The sequence below is a fragment of the Lissotriton helveticus genome, chromosome 1_1, assembly GCF_964261635.1.
Source record: "Lissotriton helveticus chromosome 1_1, aLisHel1.1, whole genome shotgun sequence".
In the NCBI taxonomy this organism is placed as follows: Eukaryota; Metazoa; Chordata; class Amphibia; order Caudata; family Salamandridae; genus Lissotriton; species Lissotriton helveticus.
In genome coordinates this window covers 448,169,408-448,193,362 of record NC_136057.1, presented here as the reverse complement: position 1 = coordinate 448,193,362, position 23,955 = coordinate 448,169,408, and the positions used below count along the sequence as shown (strand labels likewise).

Below are 23,955 nucleotides of genomic sequence, written 5' to 3'. Positions count from 1 at the left end.
CTCCCTGTCTGTCTCTCTGTCTCCCTGTCGGTCTCTCTGTCTCCCTCTCTCTGTCTCCCTGTTCCTGTCTGTCTCGGTCTCCCTGTCTCTGTCTCCCTGTCTCTGTCTCCCTGTCGGTGTCCCCCTGTCTCTCTGTCTCCCTGTCTCTCTGTCTCCACACTCTTTAAAAAAAAAAAAAGAAAAAAAAAAAGAACACAGGTGAGATGTCTGCAAGGTCCGCGGGCCACCAAAGAAGGCTTGCCGGTCAGCTGGCGGCCCGCGGGCCGTATTATGAGTACCTGTGTTCTAAGGTATGGAATCTGAAGCTAGAAGTCTTTATCAAGTAGGAGGCTACAGAGCAAAACTTTAGGACCCAGCACGTATTCTTTTACAAATTACATACTGCAACAAAATGTTACTAACCCTCCATCTCCACTGCCAAGTGTAATTGTAGAATGAACAGCACAACAATGATCCTAAGGTGTTCTAAATCTAATATTCTTTTGAAATACTAGTGTTATAAGGAGCGTAAACTCTTTCAGAGGATCATGGTTCTAGGCTGAAGCTAGCTACGGTCCTTCTAAGTCTAGTAAGTGACTGTGGGGCTCCTGCTGAAGTTGTTAGTTTTAGAGAGCATGGCAAAGCTTGATTGTGTAGCCGCCACGGTTGATTCACCACTGGAATAGATTTGCTGTCTTGCCCTGAGACAGCAAATGTTTTCCCTTTGGACGTAGTTACTTTTTTGGGTCTCAATATCTGACAGTGGGGCAAGGCTGAAAGCTATAGCCGGGAAGAGTTACACAGGATGGATGCCTTTACTCCAGGGTCATGCTGAACCCATTTTCAGTGCAGCAAAATAGCTAAACGCCTAAACATACCTGGTTTTCTTGCCCGCCAATGATTCAATCTCCCTGAAATATTACAAAGTCACACTTTCCTACAACTTGTGAAAAAGTTCTTTCTGGTCACTCCTGCAAACTGGGGTCCTTTGAGAAGGCTTAGAGGCACCAGTTCTTGCTTTATATTTTTTGAAGGTCCAGGAATGTTCTGAGGAGGTGGTGATGATGAAGAGGTAGCCTTATCCGGTGCACCAGCTAGCTAATGATTAGGGAGGTTTTCCTATCAAATCTAATCTACTTTCTTGTCCCACACTCATCTCTTTTAAAATACTTCTTTCATATACTGTACAATTCCCAGAAGCCCTAAGACCACAATAGTTAACCATTTATTTCCTCTGGTGAGGCTCTAGTTAGTTAGCCACCCCCCTATTTGTGGTATTTGTGGTATTTTTTTATTAGTTTATTGTATCGTTAGTTGAAACCATAACAATTTTACATAAGACATCATACTTCACTCGAAAATGTAAAAGCAATTTAACATTTTACAGAATAAAAATCTTCATGGGGTGTATAATAGCAATGAGTATAAAAGTCAGTATATATTATGGGTTAACTTTGCTCTTACTTCCTTGTTTTACGAGCGGAGCATGCTAAAATACAAATAAAGTGTATTTGTGATAAAAGTAAACATTTGCAGTGTCAATCTAATTATTTACTTCCAACCTGGCTATGAGTTACATCTGTAAATCTCCTAGTCCCTTAACTAACAAAATTGTACTGGCAATACTACTGAAGGGGATCCACTTTGTTAATTCAGGCAATCAGTGATGGCCGCCTGCTTAGTCTCCTTCTCTGACCAGTAGCTAGTAGGAGTTCCCTATTTATATGAGATAACCTCTCCTCTGTCAAGGCAAACACCTGGTTCCCCTTCCAAATGGCGCTAGAGCCACAAAATCTAGGAAGGCATTGCGAATAGTTAGTTATATTTTTGTCATATGCATTAGTGGGGTAAATATACATTGCGGGCCACATATGACATTTAACTTCCACACTACTGGTGTAATTTTCAGCTCCAACTTACAGTGGCCTTGCAAGAGTATTACTATACCAAGGGGGGGACACATTTCTAATGGATACTCCTAGGTGCAGATCCTCATCTCATGAATCCTCCCAAGCGCCAAACTAAACACAGAATATTGATGTCGTTTTCACGCACAGCAGGTTTGCCCACCATTCAAACTTGACTCCCGCTGCTCCCCCAAACATGACACCACCCGGATATATTGGGTGCCAGCCAGTACACTGACATTAGTTTCTTTTTTACAAGCACTTCGAAGCACATCCGGAAGGTTTCCTTTGATTTTTTTGGTATTGGCAGTTGCAGAGCTTGGAGTTTAGGTGCTAGGTTTGCATCTAGTCTTGCTGTAGCTTGACCTGATTGTGTCTCATGTTCTGGTTTTCCACCAATGGTCCCGACCTCTTTCGGGTTTCAGACACCCCGTATAATAAAGAGGGGGGACCTTTTTTATTTGTTCTAATATAGAATCAGCAAACAGCCATAGCAGAAAGAAATGTACTTAATACAGGTGATACCTTGTGTAAATGTTTCATTTAATTCCCCAAATGTCTCGTTTAATTTGTATCATTGCCACATTGTGTGTTTTCTATGTTGCTGAGCATTGTCAGATAAGTCATTCTGTACCCCCCCGGTCAATGAAGAATTGTAGTTCTACTTCTGTTTGTGGAATGACCCTTTTTTTGATTTTCAAAATTTGGTCATCCCAGATTAAACGAATGCAATTCAAACATCACTACACAGAAAATAAGTCAAGTGCCTAGTTTATCTTCAAATGAAGACTCCTTTAATGATCAGACCAGACCTATCCCCTTCCCCGTTTCAGGTCCCTGCGTTTTCCACACAGGACGGAAGGACAGTTTTTAAAGCCTAGCTTTCATCTACGCAATAGCCATTTGAGCCTTTACACCTATATTCCTATACTGTTCATACTCACAAAATTGTGAATGCTTTCATCCTTCCTATTCCAATTCCAGTATTTACGGGGAGTTGCATTGTAAATAAATATTGCCAACTATTTCTGCTTTAAAAAAGAATGCTCTATCTTGTTGCATGATACTCTGACATCCACACCAGTGTGAAGATTTCCAATAATGTTTTTTTGTGCTGCATTAACTTGGTCTTCCAGTTTCCTAATAAACAACAATGGGGATTGTAGTCATTTACCTAATTGAATAGGATTGCAGAGACTTGGCTCCAGCATTCTCCCACATTTATTCAAGCATCACGTTTTCTGCCACTGTCTTGTTTTTCATGCTGCCTTCTCCCTTTGTGCTTTTTATTGCTTTTGCTCGTTGTCATGAAAACGTTTGTTTTTCTTGACTTGCAAATTCACTTTATTTGAATTAAAGCTCCCATACAGCGTCACGGCATTGCTTTAGTGGTGTCCACTATTGTCTCAATATCAGAATCGAGAATTACTGGATTAAGTTGTTTTTGTCTCTTGTATGAGTGCCTTAGGCATTTTTGTCATCTGAGGTATTAATATTTTCTTCTAGAGTGCGGGAGGGTCCCATCTGGTTCGGTGATTATTTTTTTTTGTGACCTTTAGGTGCGTAAGACCATGTGTAAAGGACAGTCGGTGTACACCTTGAGTGCTCATACGTATTTAGTCACCCTTGAAAAAGTGTGTCTATTTTGTGGGATAAGATAAGAGACGACTTATCAAATATCAGCCTTAGGTGAGTGTCTGAAAATGATGCTTTTCAGCTTTTTGCATTTGTTGATGAAGTACATTTTAGGTGCAGAATTTAGTGGCTGTACAGCTGGTCTTACATATGTTGTTTCCCGATATATTTTAGAATATTGACTCCAATTTGTGGGTGTTCTGTTCCCTCGCACTGTCTGGCTCCTCATCAACGTGCTACATTTTTCTCTTGCAATTTTACACTTCTTTCTGTGTGAAAGTATTTCGTCCTCTGATAAATCGTCTACTATTGTTTTACCCACATAACACACATTTTCTTTTTAGCATAGTGACGCATTTGCAAACCTAGGGCATAATGCTTTCCTACTAATGTAAACAGGTAACAATGCGTTCCATTTTGCACCTACATTCAAAGAGTACATCATGCCACTGGGATATTCATTTGTTCAGATTTGTTTTGCCTCCCTGTGACTGGGAGTTACACCTGTTAATGAATTAGCCATCTTCAATTGGTGCCTTCTCTTAAATACTGTACCGGTAGCCATTACCATTCAAGGAACGTTTAACTATAGAATTAACGAAGATTCCTTCTCAAAATAATAAACACAGTTATCATAGGTCATATGTTTAGCAAGGGCCTCCTTAAATCCATTGCTTGGTCCAGGTCTGACAACTGCTCCACTAGATCAGTTGTTAAGCATACACATTTGGTATTGATGTACATGCTACCTGAATCAATAACACACCGTTGAAGGAAGACACAACAACCCACACCTTTCAACATCAATCCATATAAACATTAAAACATTAAATGCAGAGCAACAATAAATATAGAAGGAATAGGATCGAGAGGGAAACACTAATAGCTAAGGAACAATTCTTCAGAGATTTGCGGTTATAGTCAAAATCAAATAAAACACCCATTTCAAATGAGCAACACACCAAATAAATGTAGGTTAAAACTTGTGACGTTAATATTTTACATTGCATTAATAATCTTTTTTGCAGCCTTCCGCCATTTTACCTGCTACTTGCAGGATGCTCTCTGAACTTAGCTTCATGTGCAATAGCTCACTGTAGTGCTTTAAAACTGAAGAGAGCTTAATGACACATTTGCTAGCTATCATAAGCATGTTCAATTTCATTAAGGGCACAGAGGCAAAGTTTATGCTTCCTAATCCCTTTACTACTTCAAAATTATAGCATGTGAAAACAAGCAATGGCAGAGCCAATCGCCTTTGGGACCTTATAAGTATTTAGCCATGCAACAGTTGATGTTGTTGTACCAAGGATATTGGGCTGGATAACTAAACACGTATAAGGTCCTAAAGGCGAGACCTATTGGCTATGCCAATGCTTGTTATCAGTAGCAGTAAGGCCAAGCCATACATTAGGCTTCATAATAAAACTGTGTTGTTGCAGGTAGGAGTACCAAGGGCACCTCGGGAGGAGGGGGGGCTGAGAAAGGTGCCAATGTCAGCTGATTAAACTATTGGACTAAATAGTAGTAGTTTTCGTGAATTTCTTTGAGGAGGAGTCTTATAAGGAGATACACGAATCAGGGGTGTGCTTTATGCATCGGTCATGACACAGAGATTTCTTCAGAGGTTAAATGACTTTGCACTACCTGGATTTGAAGGTTGGGGTACTTCTATCTTCTTGGCCTTTTTATTTGCAACAAGCAAATGCGCAGAAGTCACCTGTTTTTGCTTGCACGTGTTCTTTTAAACAACCTGCAACCCTTACATATTTCATCCAGGCCACTGAGCTCACAACTGTTCTTTGTCAATTGTGAGTTTCGTTTGGGCAATAGGATTGCAAGGACCTGGACGAATTTGTATAGTTGAAGATTAAATTATACAACAAGGTGCCCACAATGTATTGGGTTCTGGCCGAGAAGGCCAGGGTTATTAAAATGCATTTACAAGCTCCGGGATTGATTTGTCTTGTAGAGGGTAAATCATACTCTGTCAAACAAAAGATTCAAAAGGGTACGGGATGCCGCCAACCAAATATTGAAGACCTATACAAAATAATTCACAGGAAATGTGTGGACTGACTTTAAAAAAAATGTTAATGTAACACTGAGTTCAGAGTGACACAACATTTTGCCACACGTATATAAGCCTAGAACCTCAATACATGTTTCCAGCCCCATTTTCATTTAAAAATCTGCACCTGTCACAGGATGCCCTAGTAAGTTCTGCACTGGATCTACATGTTCTCCCATTTCTTCGGACAACCCTCCCTTCATATATGAACTCTCTGCTATCATGCACAAGTCCATGTTTTCTTTCCATATTTCCAGATCTGCTGCCCACCGACATTGTCTGATTATGTTATATATTGCCACCATGAGTTCCAGCCTGTAGAATATCCTTTGGTGCCTCTGCACGGTAATATTATTTCAGATGTCCAGTAAAAACTGCTTGGGGCTGGGTTCCCTGTAAGAATCCGTAAGCCCAGTCAGACAGTTCCCCAATCCCCTTCCAAAAGGGCACCAGGCGGGGGCACTCCCATACTATGTAGACGAAATTGCCTACCTGTCCACATCCGCTGGAGAAGCTAGATATCTCAACTCCCCTTGTTTGAGCCAAGCCCTCCCTGGTCAGATATGCTTTGTGGAGCATTGCGAACCGCACTAAGCAAAATCCCTCTCTTATCGACACAACCCTCTGTGAGTAAATCATCTCCTTCCATTTTCCATCATATAGTGTTCTTAAATCCCTTTCCCACTGCTGTTTCAGTTTTCCATGCAGGTCCAGTGAATTATTGGTTATCTTTTTTTAATATGCAGGATATTGCTTTCTGGGGGAAATGCTCCAATAGAATAATATCTTCTAACTATGTGGTAGTCTCCTCCAACTGGACTCCATTTGGAATGTGAGCCATTAATGCATGCCAGCGTTCAGTGACTGCCAGCTCATATTTTTTCATTAGCCCTTCTAGTTTAGGGCTTCTTTCCACTGGACATCTCACAATTTACTAATTCCTACCTTGTCCCATTTTTGGATCCCCTTCTGAGTGTCCACCTCTTTTAATAGGTAACTGCCACATTTAGGTGTTTCTTTAGTTGGAATCCCTTCTCCTTTCAGCACTGTTTTGTGCGAAAAGGTAGGGATTTCTCTTCTTCAGATGTAGATCAGCAGCGAGGTAGCCTCTCGGCCTTATCGAGTGCCTATCTATTCTTAAGGGGGGTCTGCCCACTGATAGGAAAGCCCACTCATTTATCACCACCATCTGACAGACCCAGTGATATCTTTGGGTATCAGGCAAGATGATTCCTGTCATAGACCCCTCTGCACTAGCTTTGCTAATGCCATTTGTGGTGGCCGTCCAACCCGTGGAAGGAATCGCACCTCAGCTTCTATCTTCCTAAGGACAAAGTCTGGGACACAGTAATGAGCATTTTGAAGAACATATTTGGATTTTGGCAAGGCCATCATCCTAAACACTGCTACTCATCCAAGGAGGGACAGCTGCGTCAGTTACATCATTCCGGAATTTTTAAAATATTACGTTAGTATTCTTATGAAAGAACTCCTCCTGAATCCAGGTATGTAGAGGCCTAGATATTGAAAACCATCTGGAGAGATGGTAAATGGGCACTGAAATGCCACATCCGGCAGTCACTTTTACAAGGGGTACTGCACTGACTTCTCCTAGTGTATTCTATATCCTTATTATTTACCAAAAATGAGAAATATCTGGCTGGTTCCCAGTTGCCTCTGACTCCGCTACGCATAACAGGATGTTCTCTGTATACAGTGAGATCTACTCATCCCACGTTTCCCTTTGGGGGCCCCTCAGTAACCTGTCTCTCTGCATTCAGCAAGCCAGAGGTTCTAGTAACCAAGGGCATAGCCTTGAGGACAGCTGACACCTCCTCTCCAAACGTGAATGGATTAGAAAGCATCCCACTGACAATCACTTAGAGTAGAGCAGCCTTACTTACCCATGTCAAATAATATGTGCCCATTCCCATCTGAGTCAGCACTCTGAACATATGGGGCCATTCCAGGGAGGCAAATGCTTTGGCGGGATCGAACGACACCACAGTTGTTGGTTCCTGCATGTCTCTCGTATATGCCAGGCATCCAGAAAGGCGCCAGAGGGTGAGGCAGATGTTCCAATGTGGCATAAATCTGGATTGATCCAGACGCACTAGGAATCTAATCACCCTTTGTAGTCGAGGGATCAATACCTTAGCGAGTATTTTAATTTCACAGTTTAATAACAATATCAGGCTGTCTGCCTCACACTCATTGGGCAATTCGTCCCGATTATGAAGTATGGCTATTGTAGCCATTCGGAGATTGTAGAGCAGAACCCCCATCTGCTCTAGCCCTTTCAAACAAACATCTGAGGTGGGGAGCAATTTACTAGCTATGCTTTTGTAGAGCTCCACTGTCAGGCTATTAAGGCCTGGAGCCTTTCCCCAAATGAACCTACTTAATCGCTTCCCAAATTATGGCAAGTCTTTATATTTTCTGGGTCATTATCTCTACTCAGCCACTACCTTCCTGGTTGCAACCGGATGATGGGCCTGCTTCATATTCTCATAAGGGCCACATCTGCCCCCCCCCCTAGCATAGTCTAGGGGTCCGCTCCACCTCGCCTTCTTAGCATCAGCAGTCCCCCTTTCATCATTTCATAGGCTTATATGTTTAAATAGGTTTTCCTGAGTGGGGCGGGGGGTCTCTCACCTTAGGCATAATCTCTGTATTTTCTGCCCCTATACTTTCCACGTGGGGGCCTCCAACCACTCCTCTCCATTCCTGCGGCGGCAATTCCTGCAGTAGTTTTCTGACACATTCCGGAAGGAGATTGGGCAGTCTCTATCGTCACTGTCTGCTGGTCTCCTAGGCCACCTCCTCCAGATAGTGCAACATGTTGCTGCAGTCACTAGGGCTGCCAAGGTGTGCAGGAGTGTCAGGCAGTTCAGGCCACATCCCTTGCTGCACCCCCACTTTATTTCTCCCTTTACTTTAAAGAGCCCCATGGTTCTCACAGCCTGTGTGTATCTTGTTATTTGGGCCATTGCTAATTTGATCTAATGTGCAAAGGCCCAGGCCTGACCATGACAATGTGTGGCCAGAATCTGTTCTGTGATCTGGAGGAGCACAACAAACATGACCTCATACAACATACAACTTAGACATGTCTTCCAAAGAGGGGCAGGGTTATAGCATCCACAGAACGAACTGTAGAGTGGGTAGCACCTGAATCAATTCAGAATGATACAGGGTGGCCGATCACCTCACCATATAAATATGCACCACTCTTGTCTACCTCTAGGACTGCACCAAGCTGCAATTCTCCAATCCTCTCAAGCACCGTCATTATGAAGTCGTCTCTGATGTAAACTGAAAAATATCTGCATTTGGAAACAATGGATTCGGTTGGTACCCTGCTTTTCTTTCCCATGTTTTGCTGCATCACGGGAGCTACACAAATATTTGTATGGAACTGCCCTTGATTTTTACATTCTGCACAGAAGTCTGTTGGGCTGTGACAATCTGTGTCTGCATCTGATATGCATTTTGTTGCATCTGGGGAACAAAATCATTTTGACTTGATCTGGATTCTGCCTACACTCAGGCTTCAAGGGCCCAACTTTGCCACAGAAACGACAAGCAGTGATCTTCTTCAGCAAATAAATGTTTGCATTGACATCAGAATTATTCACAACCGTTCTACGATGACCCTGCAACTGCACCACCTCATTCCCATTCTCACAACGGTCAGGTGGTACATTTAAACAGTGATTAGAAAGCAAGTTGGGTAATCTGGAGAGATGCTGGAGAGAGGATATGGTAGAGGGACTGGGAGGTTTGCCTGTAATAGTTAATGAAACAACAGACAAAAAGAAAGCTATTGAGGGTGACCGAGAGAAGCAGAACCAAGAACGGGCTAGATGCGTTGACTCTCCAATGCTGCACCACTCCACAGGTACACACACAACCCAATGCAGGCCAAGGTTGAGTTAAGCATACAGCAACAGGACTTCATTAGAGTGGGCCAGAAGGCACCACTCCAGTGACACAGATAAGGAGGCCTGTCCACTCTACTGATTACTATTATTTGAAAACAAGGTATGCTGCCACCACAGCACACATGCTGCTTAACTCCCAGTGAAGGAAGTAGCCATCCACCACCCAAGCGTAACGTTTTGTGTGCCCCTCCCAGTCTTCAGCAAAGCTACAATCCCGGTGGAGAAGTGTGGCTCACCGGTTAGAGGAGGCAGACCCTGATGCAGAGGTCAGACCCGGGACCAGGGTTCAATTCCCGACACGGCAGGGTCTTGAGCTCATAATTTCCACGGACTCGATAATTCTCGCCTTGGTGCCTACTCGAATCGTGGGTTCACACTCTGCAACTCTGGGCAATAGCTTGCTTAATCTCCACTTCGGCCCCACCGCGATGGGATGCCTGGTCTTCACCTTGGGGATGCCCAGCAGGGGTAATCTCGCAGGGAAAGACCAGGACGGGTTCCCAAAGCAAGCACCTTGAGACCTTACGGTGATAAGGCGCTATACAAGAGCGTATGATTACGATTATTACGATTATTACAATCCATAAGACAGGTCTTGGTCATGGCATAGACGCATGATCTGTGCTCGCCCATGACCAACAAACCAATCCTCCAGCTCGAGGCGTGCTCTTCCTAGTTGGTGCCAGCGTGTATGATTACAAGGAGCAAGGAAAACACCATTGCGAATATGGGCTCTCAGTGCGGAGGCCCTTTGTGAATTAGGCCCTGTGTGCATGAAGAGGTGCTTGGAGTGGAAATGAAGGGGTTAATCTACTGAAAACGTTAGTGATATCTGGGTGTTATGCACTGAGGGACTCCCGCAGGACTCCTGCGGGACCTCAAATTTAAAAATACTCAAATCCCATTGAGTGATGGCGCCCTTTATCTGTCAGCCGATGGGGTACCACAGTACATCACAATTTAACTGTACCTAAAAGAAGTACAGTACATAAGGACATTAACGATTTGGGTGGTAAGCAAAAAGAAGCTGGTAGAAGTGATGACGCCAAACTGATTGCTGAAGAACAAATACATATGTGCATTAAATTGAACATGCCTACATATGTATATCCTAACAGGCCTAAAGATGACAGCATTCTTATCCACCAGTTGAAGACACAAATATAATTTCAACTGGATCAGACAAAACAGTGATCAACAATGTCAACAGAGATAATACAGCCGTACTGTTTAGGAATAATTGGGGTACTATTGGAAATTGTGGGGCTTGTGCAGCTCAAGCAAGAAACTCTGTATCCTGGGTATATGGGGGACCAAACGGGCATCAGATACCAATAATTATTTTGTAGTTTAGATACGATTGTAGCGTGACGTGTTATTGTGTAAATGTGGGGATTGTGCCTGCAATGCCCAAGCTGGAGCAATGGAGTAAAGATACATGGTGCATGGGGTTGAGCTCTTTGTTTACAGAGGGAGAGGATGGCTGCACATAGTTGAGAAACTATGGGGCCCATGGAGGAATCTTAAGGGGCTTCTGTGAGCTTAGTTACATATGTATATGTCCTTGATGCCCAACAAAAACCAGGAAGAAATTATTGCTATGGTGGTTGCATGTATGGGATGTTTACTACTCAAATAAGTAACATCTACGATGCACAGAGGAGCTCCAGGGAGATACCCATCTGCGTAGTGGGTTTTGTTCCGCGCCATGTACTTTGTAAGGTCTTTATTTCAAACAAATGTGGTTTTAAATAATGGCAAATATCAAGGCTACACAGTGGTTGGGGGACAAGTTCTATTTCAAGGGTTCGGAGCAATTGGGAAAGAACCTGAACACATCCTCCATATAGTATTAATTCTGTTATTCTACCAGCACCTTAACAGTGTGCTAGTTGGCTAGCGCTGGCTGTTTAATCTTTCTTTGTGATATTCAGGGCTCAAAGTATTGTAATTGTTCAGGGTACAAAACTTCTCACAAACAGTATGTGGGCCATCATCAATGTGAAAGTTGCCCTTGCCAAGAAGCAAAGGTACCCCCTTAGTCCCTGGAGTCAGAGCCATAGCTGCTTTAGTAACTGTTGCTAGCTGGAGGGAAATTTACCTTACAAGCACATTTATTCACTCCTGTAAACCTGCTTTAATTTTTATGCTGCTACATGCTGAAACATAGGAAGCCCAACCACATGCTCACCTGTGATTTCTTTTTGTGAATGTGAATATCACCTGCTTCAGATCGTGTGCACACAGCGCAGGTCACCGTATAATCCAGCTGTGAAACAGACCAACATTTATTACATTACAGTATACATTCTCTATAGTGACCCTGTGCAAAATATACAATAATAACTGGTAGAAATCACAATTCCCTTCCCACAGTGGGCTTTATTCAACTAGGAGACCTGCCAAGAACCCCTTTGTTCAGGAGGACACTAAAGACCTGGCTGTTCGATCAGTAGCGCGCCTCCCCCCCCCAGCGCCTTGAGACCCTCGCGGGTATGTAGTGCGCTTAACAAATGACTGACTGATTAATTTGTTATGCGGATTCTCATCATTTAACTTTGTCTCTAAATAGTTAAAACATTAAAAGCTGATAGTAAAAAAAAAAAAATAAGTTAACGAATTCATCTAACTCATGGTGATAATGAAAATAGGTACTGAATGCACCTTAAACGTGTCGTGTAGAAGGGTCAAATGAGGAGCAGGAAAAACAAGCAGATAGATGCAGACATCAGAGATGCAAGAGCTTCCATGCAACGAACAGCTAAGCTCATAACCAGACATACCCTGGGCACCCCTTGTCAGGGGTAGCAGCTTCCACCTGGCATGCTCTCCCTCCAACCGAATAAACAAGACCTATCGTTCCGTGAAAATCTTAAAATGTTCTTCCGAAGGAGATCCAATGAGGCTGAACATGTTACATCTTTACCAAAGCTAAGCCCTCTACAGGTGTCCCAACTCTACCTCCTCCTGCACCTTCCTCCCTTGACTTCTACATTGTACCTCTCTCTCCTGTGCCTCCCCTCCCCATCCTTCTCTTCCTACTTCCTTGCCCTCTCCTCTCCTCTACCCAACTTCCACTTGTTTTCTTGATGGTATTTGTAAGGGACCAGGCCCTAGCACTTGTGTGTCCCTTGCTGTGCAGCAGCACTAAGTGATTAAGTACCAGTGGGGCAAAGACGAATTTAACATTTCCCTCTTACAACACCTGACGTGAATTTGTTTATTCCCAGCCATATTGATTCCAGGACTCTTAGCTTACTGGCTCTCTCACATTAGCTCAGTGCAGAGGCCACAGGCTTGCACAAACATCTTATGAAGTGGAAACTCTTGCCATGTCACTCTGGTCCTCATCTTCCTGAGCAACTTCTCCAGGTGTCCAATGCATTTTGCTACTCTAACCTTAGGCCATTCCTGGCTTGATAAAACTATTAACAGAGCCAGGAAGTCCAGGGCCCTTAACAGGCAGAGAATAGTAAAAGGTGCATGGAAATTCTCAATTAACCTCGAAACGGACTACTAGGGGAAACAGCCTTTTGGGTGAAAAGAAACAAGTAGTCCGCAAATTTCAATGGATCTAATCAGAATCACAGTGGAAGGTTGTGGAGGGATCCATGCCTAAATCCATCAATGCTATGAATCACGGGAACTAAATCCACTTAGGAAAATGTCTGATTATCTGGCTGGCAAACCATGTCTTAACAATATATTTTTTGGGCTGGCCATCCCTCTCGAAACAAGCATTAGCAAAGCCAGTTAGTCTCATCTTTTATAATATGAGTGCTGAACTGTTGGCTTTACAAATTTCTGTCTGTATTGTATGAAAAAGCAAAAAAAACATTTTCAAAATACAGGAGGAAAAGCAAACTTATTATTATTAAATCGATTCTTGGTATAGCGCATGGCTACTCTTAGGCATCCCAGCGCTGGTTGCGACCAAAAAACACATTCCTATTTTACTGCAGTTTACTGAAAGAGAGGTGGTGGGATGTGGATCTAAGCTGTAGGAAGAGTGACTTCCACAGAATGGAGGCGTTGTATGAAAACATACATCCCCCCGTTCTTAACCTGCGAATCTTCGGGACCTTGGCTAGGAACAGATTGGCAGATCTCAGGTTATGCAGGAGATATGCAGGGGACGGTGGAAGGAAAAAGGGTAGAATGAATTTTTGGGCCTGTGTCCCTGAGGGTCTTGTGTGCAATGCAGAGTGATTTAAAGATTATGCGTTCTGAGATGGTAAGCCAGTGCAGTGTCCTCAGTGCTGGTTTAGCAGATTGTTTTCTGGGGATGTTATATAATAGTCTGGCTGCGCAGTTCTGTACCACTTGGAGGTTTCTTATTACGGAGTTAGGGGTGCCCAGGTAAAGTGTGTTGCAGTAGTCCAGCCGGGGGAGTATAGAATCCTGAAACTGTACATTACATTTGTTTTCAATCTTAATAAATGGCATGGTATATCTTTCAAATTCTTTTCACTATTGAAAATCAGAACAGAACTTAGAAAGTGTAATAAGTATCAGAATGGAAAGGGAAATGCATGCCAAACACTTGCCAAAGCCTAATTTTCGTCCTACTGGTTTCAGACATTTCATGCTCTGTACTAGCCCAGAAAGGAGCTGTATTTCCATTTAGGAGAATTGTCATGCTATGTACACCTTCTGCCACAGATAACAGCTCAGTACAGCAAACGGCCCTTCCCTCAGCACCATAAAAGCCTTTGTGTGCCAAAGCTTGTGCTTTCATGCAAAATGTGTGATAAGGGTGATAAACCGCGGGGAGAGGCCGGGTCGGGGGGATGGCGGAGCGCCACCCCTCCGCGTAGTCACCTGGGATCCAATCCCCACCCTCTGATGATGGCGAGCAGCTGCTGGTGTGTCGGCGTGCGGAGAAGCTAGCGTTCTCGGCACAGGGCGAGAAGAAGTTTACCGTCGTGGCTCGGAAAACGCCTTTCGTCTGAGCCCGAGTCCGAGAAGACCGTAGCATTCGAGCGCTGCACTTTCATGAGCTTGGCGGTCAACAGGTGAGAGCAGAGGAGCAGAGGGGAGAGGTTGAGCTGAAGCCCGCAGCTCCCTTGGCGGCTCCCCCTCAGCGGCGGCTCTCGCAGGCAGGAGGCAGGAGGCAGAAGGCAGCCTTTGATCATTTCCATTATTAAGCAATCTGTTTGGTTAACCCCCAACGCCGCGTGCTGCTCCCTTGTCAAGGGCTGGCTTTGTGAATGTTCTTTATGACTGTGGCTATGACTGTGACTATTCCTGGCATTTGAAGTATTATCTATAAGCAATCTGAGAGCTGATCAGCTTGGTACTAGTAACGTGGCTCTTCCACTTAAGGCAACCTAAGGCTACCGAAACGCTATTTCAACACTCTTTGGATCTGGCGCCCTGGCTGGGGGTCTAAGGCAGTCTAAGGTGTTCTAAGGTGCGTCTCTGCCCTCTCGCGAAAAGGAGGAACGTGCCAAATACAATACCGGAGTACACGATAATAAGGGCAAACTGCTAAACGCACGGGTTAAAGCTAGAGTTCGCCGGCTACACGCTAAAGAAGTGAAAGAAGCCGCCAGATTGACGGGTAAAGAGTCCTCTTGAAAGCACAGATGAGCAAGAGGCGCCGTCCATCGAACAGATGAATCAACCCAGTATCATAACAAATTCAATACTGGAAGAGATGAATATGCCAATCACTAACTCGAATGTAGCTCAACCAGAAAATGCCGGATCTGACGGATTTAAAAAAGATAAAACTGCTAGTTCTGCTAAAGGTTCAAAACAATTTCCTCTCTTTGTTAAAAAAGCCAGCACACATTCCCCTAGTAGCCCTGCTCAAATCTTGCCGCATTCAGGTCATAACCTAATCGCCAGAAAAACCTGCTACTATCAACCCGGTTATTGCTCAGCCGGCCACAATTTGCTCTGTTATAACTCTCTCTGGGTCCAACGTTACTCCACTCCCAGCTCTGATCCTTCACCAAGATGAACAATCATCAGTGCTGACAGTACAAAAGGATGGGTGTCTAGAGAGTGCTGAAACATTGCAAGGCCACAATCAATCTGTGAGTGCCTCAAATTTAAAAACCAAACCCCCTTCGGCTGAAACACAGATACAGATGCAGGCGCAATCCATATTAAAGAAGGCACCTTTACTACCGTCTATGGATGACCATACAGATGGCCACCCTTTTTGTTCAATTGATCCCTTCAGTCCTAATCTGGATATGAATACCCAGCCAGTGGGTGAGATCCAGATGACGGTTAAGGATATGTTAAATTTAATCTTGGATAAGGTGCGGGAGCTGAAAAGATTTCAAAGAGCCGAACTTGCCTCAATCCATCAGCGACTTGAGAAAATTGAGGATTTGGTATCAAGTTTCCCACTTAGACTCAAGAAGCCGAGACTCGAATCTCGACCCTGGAGAACCAGATGGTGGAGGTTAAAAAAGATGTCAAGGGGATCGATAAAAGCAGACGGGCGCTCGAAATAAAATTGGATGATTTGAAAAATCATACACGAAGATCTAACCTATGAATAGTGGGAGTTCCTGAAGGGTTGGAGGGATCTAATGCAGTTCAGAGGGTAACCTCCTTCTTAAAGGACAAAGTAATCCCAGAATATGAAGGGGATCTAACTATAACTAGGGCACACCGGGTACCGGCCCATCCCTTTCCTAACTCCACGCTACCCTGTACAATCCAGCTAAATTTCTCGGACTCTCGCATAAAAGAAAATATCCAATCTAAGGCAATTCAGCAAAGACAATTCACAGTGAACGAGACAACTAAATGCCGAATCTTTTCAGACATGTCCGCAGTTGCAGCACGCAGGAGGAAGAAATTCGTAAAAATCCTCCATCTATTTAAGGCAAACGGTGCCTAGGCTATGATTGCTCAGCAATTTAAGTTGAAAGTACTGGTGAAGGGGAAATTTTACACGCTGTCTGATTTAGACAAGGCACAAGATTTACCGAAGGAAATTTCTCAGGGGCGTAAGGGGTGAATGGGAAGGATAAAAACAGAACAGAGTAAAACTCATGGGGTGTGAATGTAGAAATGGTCACTTAGGAGACAAATTTTTGTTATTTTTATTGTTGGGATAGAAATGAAATGCGTTAATTGGGAATAGTTAATGATACAAAAGTATTGTTTTAGATGTTCTAGATGTTAAAGAATACTAAAGGAAATTCTCTTTTTGTTTCATTTGCGCCAAGTATGAGGGATCACGGGGTGGAGGTGAGGAGGAGGGGTCCCAGGGCCCCAGGGGTGTAATAACAGGACACCCAAGTGTTAAGGGGAAGGGTTCTGTGGCTGGCGTGGGGGAGGAAGGAAGGGCCACATGTTGGGGGAAGGGGCACAGGGGTTGTAGGAGCACTATGGAGGAGGGAGGTGAGGTAGGGGGTGTGCTGGGGATAAAAGTAGGGAAAAATGAAGTCTTTTGTGTTTTCTAGCTTGTTATATTTTTTGGTAGATCCAGGTTTAATTAACAAATATAAAGAGTTTGAATGGGTCAAAAAATATGGTAAATACTCCTGTTGTCTAGTAAAGACCAACTAAAAATAGTATCATTTAATGTTAATGGCTTAAATAATAAGAAGAAAATGCGGGCCATAGAGATGTGGATTAAGACTGAAAATCCTTTGGTAATATTGTGACAGGAAATGCATATTTTATCTATGAAATTGGTTGATTTTCCAATGTTTAGAGCCTGGGCATCATATCGAGGTTTCTCTTCGATCTCGGAATCCCAGAGGGGGGTTGCTATTTTTCGAAACAATAACATTCATGCAGGGATTATAAATTCGGAGAGGAATGATTCAGGGCGTTGGTGTTGGGTCACATGTAAAATTAAACATAGACAGAGACCCATCACTTTTGTAAGTTTCTATGCGCAGGTAGAAGATAATTTTAGAGCATATGAAAAATTGTTTCAATCTCTATTGACTGTGATAGGAGACGTGGTTATTGGAGGATTCTTTAATATTCTTATTAACCCAATTTTGGAATTTACCACCCACTCAAGAAAACAGCTCAAACCAAAATCTCTGAAAACTATCCTAAATTATAAAACAACTCTCGATCTTGCGATCCGTGGCGTTTACATCATGCGTCTAAAACAGAATTTACATGTTGGTCAGGAAGATTCAAGTCATCTTCAAGGATAGACTTTTTTTTGGCTTCCAGGCAACTTAATTTTTATCAGCAGAGAATTCTGAATAACGGATTCTCTGATAATGCCATGCTAGTTATTGAGTTCCACTTAGAAAGCAATGTAAGAGTTCCTAAACGATGGGTGTTCAATAATCAGTATTTAAGCGATGAAACATGGGTTGACTCTATGAAGACAGAGAACAAAGAATTAATTTTCCGAAATCTTGAGTCCGCATCACTTAACATCGTTTGGGACTCTTTAAAAGCTTTTATTCGTGGAATCATATAGGTAAGGACGCAGCCATCCGAAAAGCAGCCAGCGCTAAGAAGAAGATCCTTGAGCAAAGAATACAGGCTTTAAGTAACTTAAGGCACCGTATCCCATCTAGTAGTAACCAACATCAGCTAGACCAGGCCAAACGGGAACTCAGCGCTAACTATTATGCACAAAGTGAAGAGGTCTTTCGAGGACAATCTCAGAAAATATACGAAGAAAGCAACTTCACCGGGAAATTCCTTGCCTGGCAGGTTAGAGAACAAGCTGATGCTAACTTGATAAAAGAATTCAAGTGCCCATCCATCGATGCAGAGACAGTTGACCCGGTTAAAATAGGAAACATAATGCTCAGTCATTACAATACCATTTATAGTCAGCAACATAGTATAGACCATCGAAAGTTAGAAATTTTCTTACTAAAGTATACATTACCCATGCTTTCTGAAATTGAGCAACTAACTATGGCGAGCGGCTTCTCTATGGAAGAATTAGAATTAGTTTGTTAAGGATGTTTCTAATGGCAAGGCCTGTGGTCCAGATGGGCTCCCCGCAGATTTTTTGGGGGGGCTTTTTCTGATTTATTTCTTAGATTAATAAATTCTATGTTGGAGGGAGGCACGATATCAGATTCCTTTAGGGAGGGAAATGTTGTGAGCTTTCTGAAGAAGGGGAAGGATGCTAAGGACCCAAACTCCTACCGTCCTATAACCCTATTAAATTCAGACTATAAAATAGTAACGAAACTTTTATCACTACGTTTTAATCGATACACAGCAGATTTGATCCATCCAGATCAGAACAGCTTTATTGCCGGCAGGCAACTTGTCACAAATACTCACTATTTGATTGAAGCTCTGGATTATTTTGAGACACAAGGGATTCTTTGCTTTGGTTTTGTTATTTGATGCAGAAAAAGCTTTTGATTTGGTGGTTTGGGATACACCGTTTATTATTTTGGAGCACTTTGCTATTTCTGGCAAAATTATATCTTTAATACGCAACCTTTATACTAACGCCAAAGCTAATATCATCATAAATACGGCTATGGTTGGGTCAGTTCCAGTTAAAAGGGGCACGAGGCAAGGCTGCCCTCTATCGCTTTCTTTATACAGCCTCTCGCAGTTGCATTGAGGAACTGTGCGGAAATTCATCCCCCGATCCCATTAATGGCTAAGGTGAAATTATACGCAGACAATATAATGCTTATAATTAAACCCGAATTGCGAACCCAAGCCAAAGTATTTCAGATCTTTGAGGATTTTGAAGCCCTGGGAGGATACCGTATAAATAAAAAGAAAACAGAAATCTTGGTCTGTGGGGGTACAACTCCGGAACTGCATCCAGACATACGTAACTGTATTAATACCAAGCCCAAGAGATATCTTGGAGGTTTTTTTTCAGCATCAGTTAAAGATCTCTATGGTTTGAATTTCGATCCCCTTCTTCGGAAGATTCAGGCATTGTTTCTTCGATGGAATACTTTGCCATTGACAATTCTGGGTCAAGTCGCCCTGATAAAAATGTCCGTTCTTCCTTTATTTAATTTTTTGTTTTCAACTATTTCATGCTTTTTACCGGGGTCTTTCTTCACTAGGGTAGAATCTATGTTTTTGGTTTTTATCTGGGCGAAGAAGACAACCCGTATTGCAATAGGTACTTTATATGAGGATCTGGATCAAGGCGGACTCGTCTTACCAAATCTAAGGGACTATTATAATGCATACTTTGCACAGTACTTTTCGAGATTTAAAGGTCAAATCCATTGTAAAAAATTATATATACATTTCTTTTTTGATTTAATGTGTACAGAAACTCAGATACCACCCCCTCTCCAGGTACTTAAATCCCCCAAATTTAGTCCGTTATAAGTCATTATTATGGTTTTTCAAAAGACGCCAGGCACTGTTTAAAATATACTCGCTCCCCATTCTTAATTCAACAACCTTATTGTCTGGTATTCTCCCTTTAATGGGGATCGAACACGGCTTAGATTTAGCTGAAAACTGGGCCGGGGCAGGATTCCGTAAAGTCTCTGACTTTGTAAGAGATGGAGCCTGGATTACCCCGATGGAAATGTCGCAGCTAATCCATACGAACGTTATGTTGTTAGGGTCTTATAATACATTATATAAGTTTCTGGTGCAGTTTGACACAATGCAGCTAGTTCAATTAAGTCAATTAACCAATGATCTTCTAGTTATCGAACTGGATAGAAAACCTGGGGATTGGAAGCGATGTTTAGCACAGAGTAGGAGGGTGGATTTAAGCCAAAAGGCAATTAAAAAATGGCAGGAGCAGGAAAACGATGCTATGTCCTTGAACACCTGGATACCTATTAACAAATTTAATTTTAGTACATTATGGGGCGCCAATTGGCGCAGAATGTTATTCTTTAGTAAATGGTTGTAGTATCGTACACCTGCCTCCATTTCCAAAATGTATGCTAATTATTCAGCACATTGTTTTAGATGTTTACACCATTCGCCCGCGAATTGGTCACATGTAATGGTTTATTGTGTCAAGATTGTGACATTTTGGGAAGAAATATTTGCTTTCTTCCAGACTGAATATAATATCACGATCACCGTAAATGAGAAACTCATTTTGCATGGCTTTGATTTTGATCTTTTGCTTTCAGACCAGATAGCTACATTACTTTACATGGCTATGGCAGTGGCTAGATCTCTGTTGCTACAGCAATGGCGTTCAGAACAGATTCCATCTATGTACGAATGGTTACAGAAGATGAGACGAGTTAAGATTAGTGAGCACATTTTTGCATTGCGGGTAGGGGGGACTAGAAGATTCGATAAGATCTGGGGGACTTTTTTTAATTAAAATTCTGAGGTTTTGTGTACAGTGGTATTATCTGCTGTGTCAGAAGATTTTGATTTTTAGGTAAAAAAGAGAAAGACTTTTGTTTGTATTTTACTGTTTAAGAAATTATGCTGAAATGATGAATTTGAAATGACACTAAATGACTTCAATAAAAATATTTTAAAAGGGTGATAAACCGCATCAGCCTTGCCCCTGCAAAAATATCCTTATTGCTGTACTTTTACAGAAAAGCTGGCAGGGTCATCAGGCAACACAGCATGGGCAGGCTTATATGAGGGGGGAAGCAGCAAAGGAGGGCGAGAAATAGAACACACATGCACTTTCATGGAGTGTTGAAGGAATAGAAAAGTAGTTCCCGAAATATGAGCACTGGAAAGGTACAAGCCAGCCAATCAATTTTTTTTAAAGAGGCTATTCTTTACGAGCAGTAAAAACAAAAGAAGAGAACGGCACGCCGTTTAATCAAAAACAAGCAAATAAGAGGGATAATAAGGCAAACCAATGGTACGCCGTGGGAGCGCTGTAACTTCACAATAGGTATTTTGTAATCAGACAGCTTATGAGACTAAAACAAAGGCTTGTAGGCGTATATACTGTTCTATCATCAAGTGGTGCAGAAACATTTTTAATATTATCGTTTCAAGTCTGAATGTCCCATACTTTGAAACAGAAAGTGTCGAGGTGCATGCTGCACCATTCAGTTCTACTTTGCTTCGGGATGTGATGTGATGGGGTATAGGATCCTAGGATCCAGTCCACTGTACACTGAGGTCTTGGAGGGGAGGGGAGGACAGGAATGAGCGCTCCCTACAGTCCAGTGGATCTGAGGCCGGTTAATTCTACTTGATGGTCGTTCACATTTTACTTGTCAATCTGTCCTGGACCAAGCTGAGGTCTCTAATTGGGAGATTTTATCTGTTCATTAAGACTCTCTACCTTCCAACAACTTTAAAGATATACTGCAATAGTATTGAATAATAATAACAGACAGCAGAAATTGTGGACAACATTTACTGCTTTATTAAAAATATTCATGATATATTTGATCCATTGGTCATGCCTGAGGATGTTGCAGGAACATGTAAGTAAAAATTCAGTAGCGCATATGAAGGTGGTTCTGTTTGCATGGTCTCCCAGAGGTGGATGACAGACACCTGCAAACCATGGCTGACTGAACAGCCCCAAACCTTTGCATGCTCAATGGCTAAGAGTATTAATGTCAGTTTTTATTTCACACTTTTCCGATACAAATTCTTGAACAGGTTATCCCCCCACCCCTGCCTTCCTGCAATGTTCAATACAGATATTGAAGGGACCACCGGGGCCTCAGGGAAACGATTTAGGGCTTCTCCAGACCTCCGCCCTCGATACCTCGAGGCTCTTTCAGCGGCCGCCATCTTAGTTGAGGGCGAGGACAGCGCTCTAGTGTCCGGCCGATTGCGGGCACAGACACGATAAAAGAGCCTCCACACCTCGTTCTTCATTATGAATTAGACTCCTGAGGCGGCAGCCGGGAGTTTAGGGACAAAATTATTTTAAACTTGCTGATTATTTACTAGCACTGTTTTTAACTGCTTTGTACTTTGCACATTACCGATTTTAGGCGATCTCTCATTTCAAGCACTTTGTGATTAGTTCTGTCCCCCTACACGCCGCATTGCCTTACCTGCGGGAGCTTATTGAAGGGACCACCGGGGCCTCAGGGAGCCGATTTAGGGCTTCTCCAAACCTCCGCCCTCGAGGCTCTTTCAGCGGCCGCCATCTTAGTTGAGGGCGAGGACAGCGCTCTAGTGTCCGGCCGATTGCGGGCACAGACACGATAAAATGAATCCCTGTCTGGGCCCGTCCGGGCCTGTACCGGGACCAGGGCCACCCCCCCTGACCCTGGGCTCATTGATGCCCGCAGTACTTCCATCTGTTACTCTTCTTCCCAGCTGCGGGAACTCAATATACCCATCATCAACTCGCGCTGCCGAGAGCTGCCACCCCCTAGCTGTCTCGTATCCGCCCCGCCCCATGTCCCGGATGTAATTACACTTTCAATCGTCCGACTCCTTCTGCTCTTAGTATCTGCCCTACACCTAAGCGCGATTTTCGTTCGGCGCTTATCAACGCCCGTTCCCTCCCGAAACATAGCTTGGAAATTAGGGAATTCATTATAAATCAGGAGTTGGACATCCTGTTCATAACCGAGTCCTGGGGAGATGCTGCCTCTGGCCCAGATTTCTGTTCAGCCACACCAGAGGGCTTTTGTGTGGTAAGACAGGATAGAATCACTGGGAGAGGTGGTGGCCTAGCTATTATTCATAAAGGGGCGTTGCAATCCAAAATTGAGCCTATTCACCAACAGAATTGTGAAGCCTGCATTTTTTCCATCACATTGAATCGTAATCAAGTTTTCAAGGGAATTCTTTTATACCGCCCCCCAGGCCCGCATATCCGTTTCCTGTCGACCCTTGCTGAACTTACGGAACTTTCCGTGGCCCATTCTGACTTTACCATTTTGGGGGACTTTAACTTTCATTTAGAAGTTGTAGGGGACAAAGACACCACCCTACTGATCTCCGATCTTCTTGCAGTAGGATTACTGCAGTTGGTGGCAGCCCCCACTCATCAAGCAGGTCATACGCTTGATGGCCTGTTCACCAATAATCCGAACATCTCCCTGCCCACAGTTCTCCCCGTAGTATGGTCAGACCATGCCGCAGTCACTTTTACTATCCGGGCTCACAACCCCAACCCTCCGCAATTCATTTCTCGTACCCCCATCAGTACTAGAGCCTGGAAAAACTTGGACTACCCTCTTTTGTCCAAAACTTTGGCTAGATCCTCCTATGAGGTATCATCGCACCCTTCACTACTGTCTAGTAGATACCAGGAATGGATTCTGGATGCCATTAATCAAGTAGCCCCAGTTAAAACCATTATTTCCAACCGGGCAACACCATCTGCTCAATGGTTCTCAGACGACCTTCGGCTGCAAAGGCAGTATTGCAGAAATTTAGAAAGGCGCTGGCGCAAACACTATAGGCCCTCGGATAAGCAAACTTATAAAGCTGCGTTAGCATTATATAAGAAAGCTATTATTAAGCACAAAAGCGCTTTCTTTCTTGCTCGGATTGAGGGTGCCCAGAACTCTTCCAGAAAACTTTTCCAAGTAGTAGACTCCCT

At 43.2% G+C, this 23,955-nt stretch overlaps 1 protein-coding gene across 1 annotated transcript in view; it reads right to left on the bottom strand.

Moving 5' to 3' along the window:
• KIAA0930 (KIAA0930 ortholog) overlaps window positions 1-23,955 on the bottom strand; it is a 645,174-nt gene that overhangs the window by 208,919 nt on the left and 412,300 nt on the right. The window contains exon 4 of the mRNA XM_078673838.1: window positions 11,728-11,805. Within this exon, the coding sequence (XP_078529964.1) occupies window positions 11,728-11,805 (78 nt within the window). The remainder of the gene's footprint in view (window positions 1-11,727; window positions 11,806-23,955) is intronic.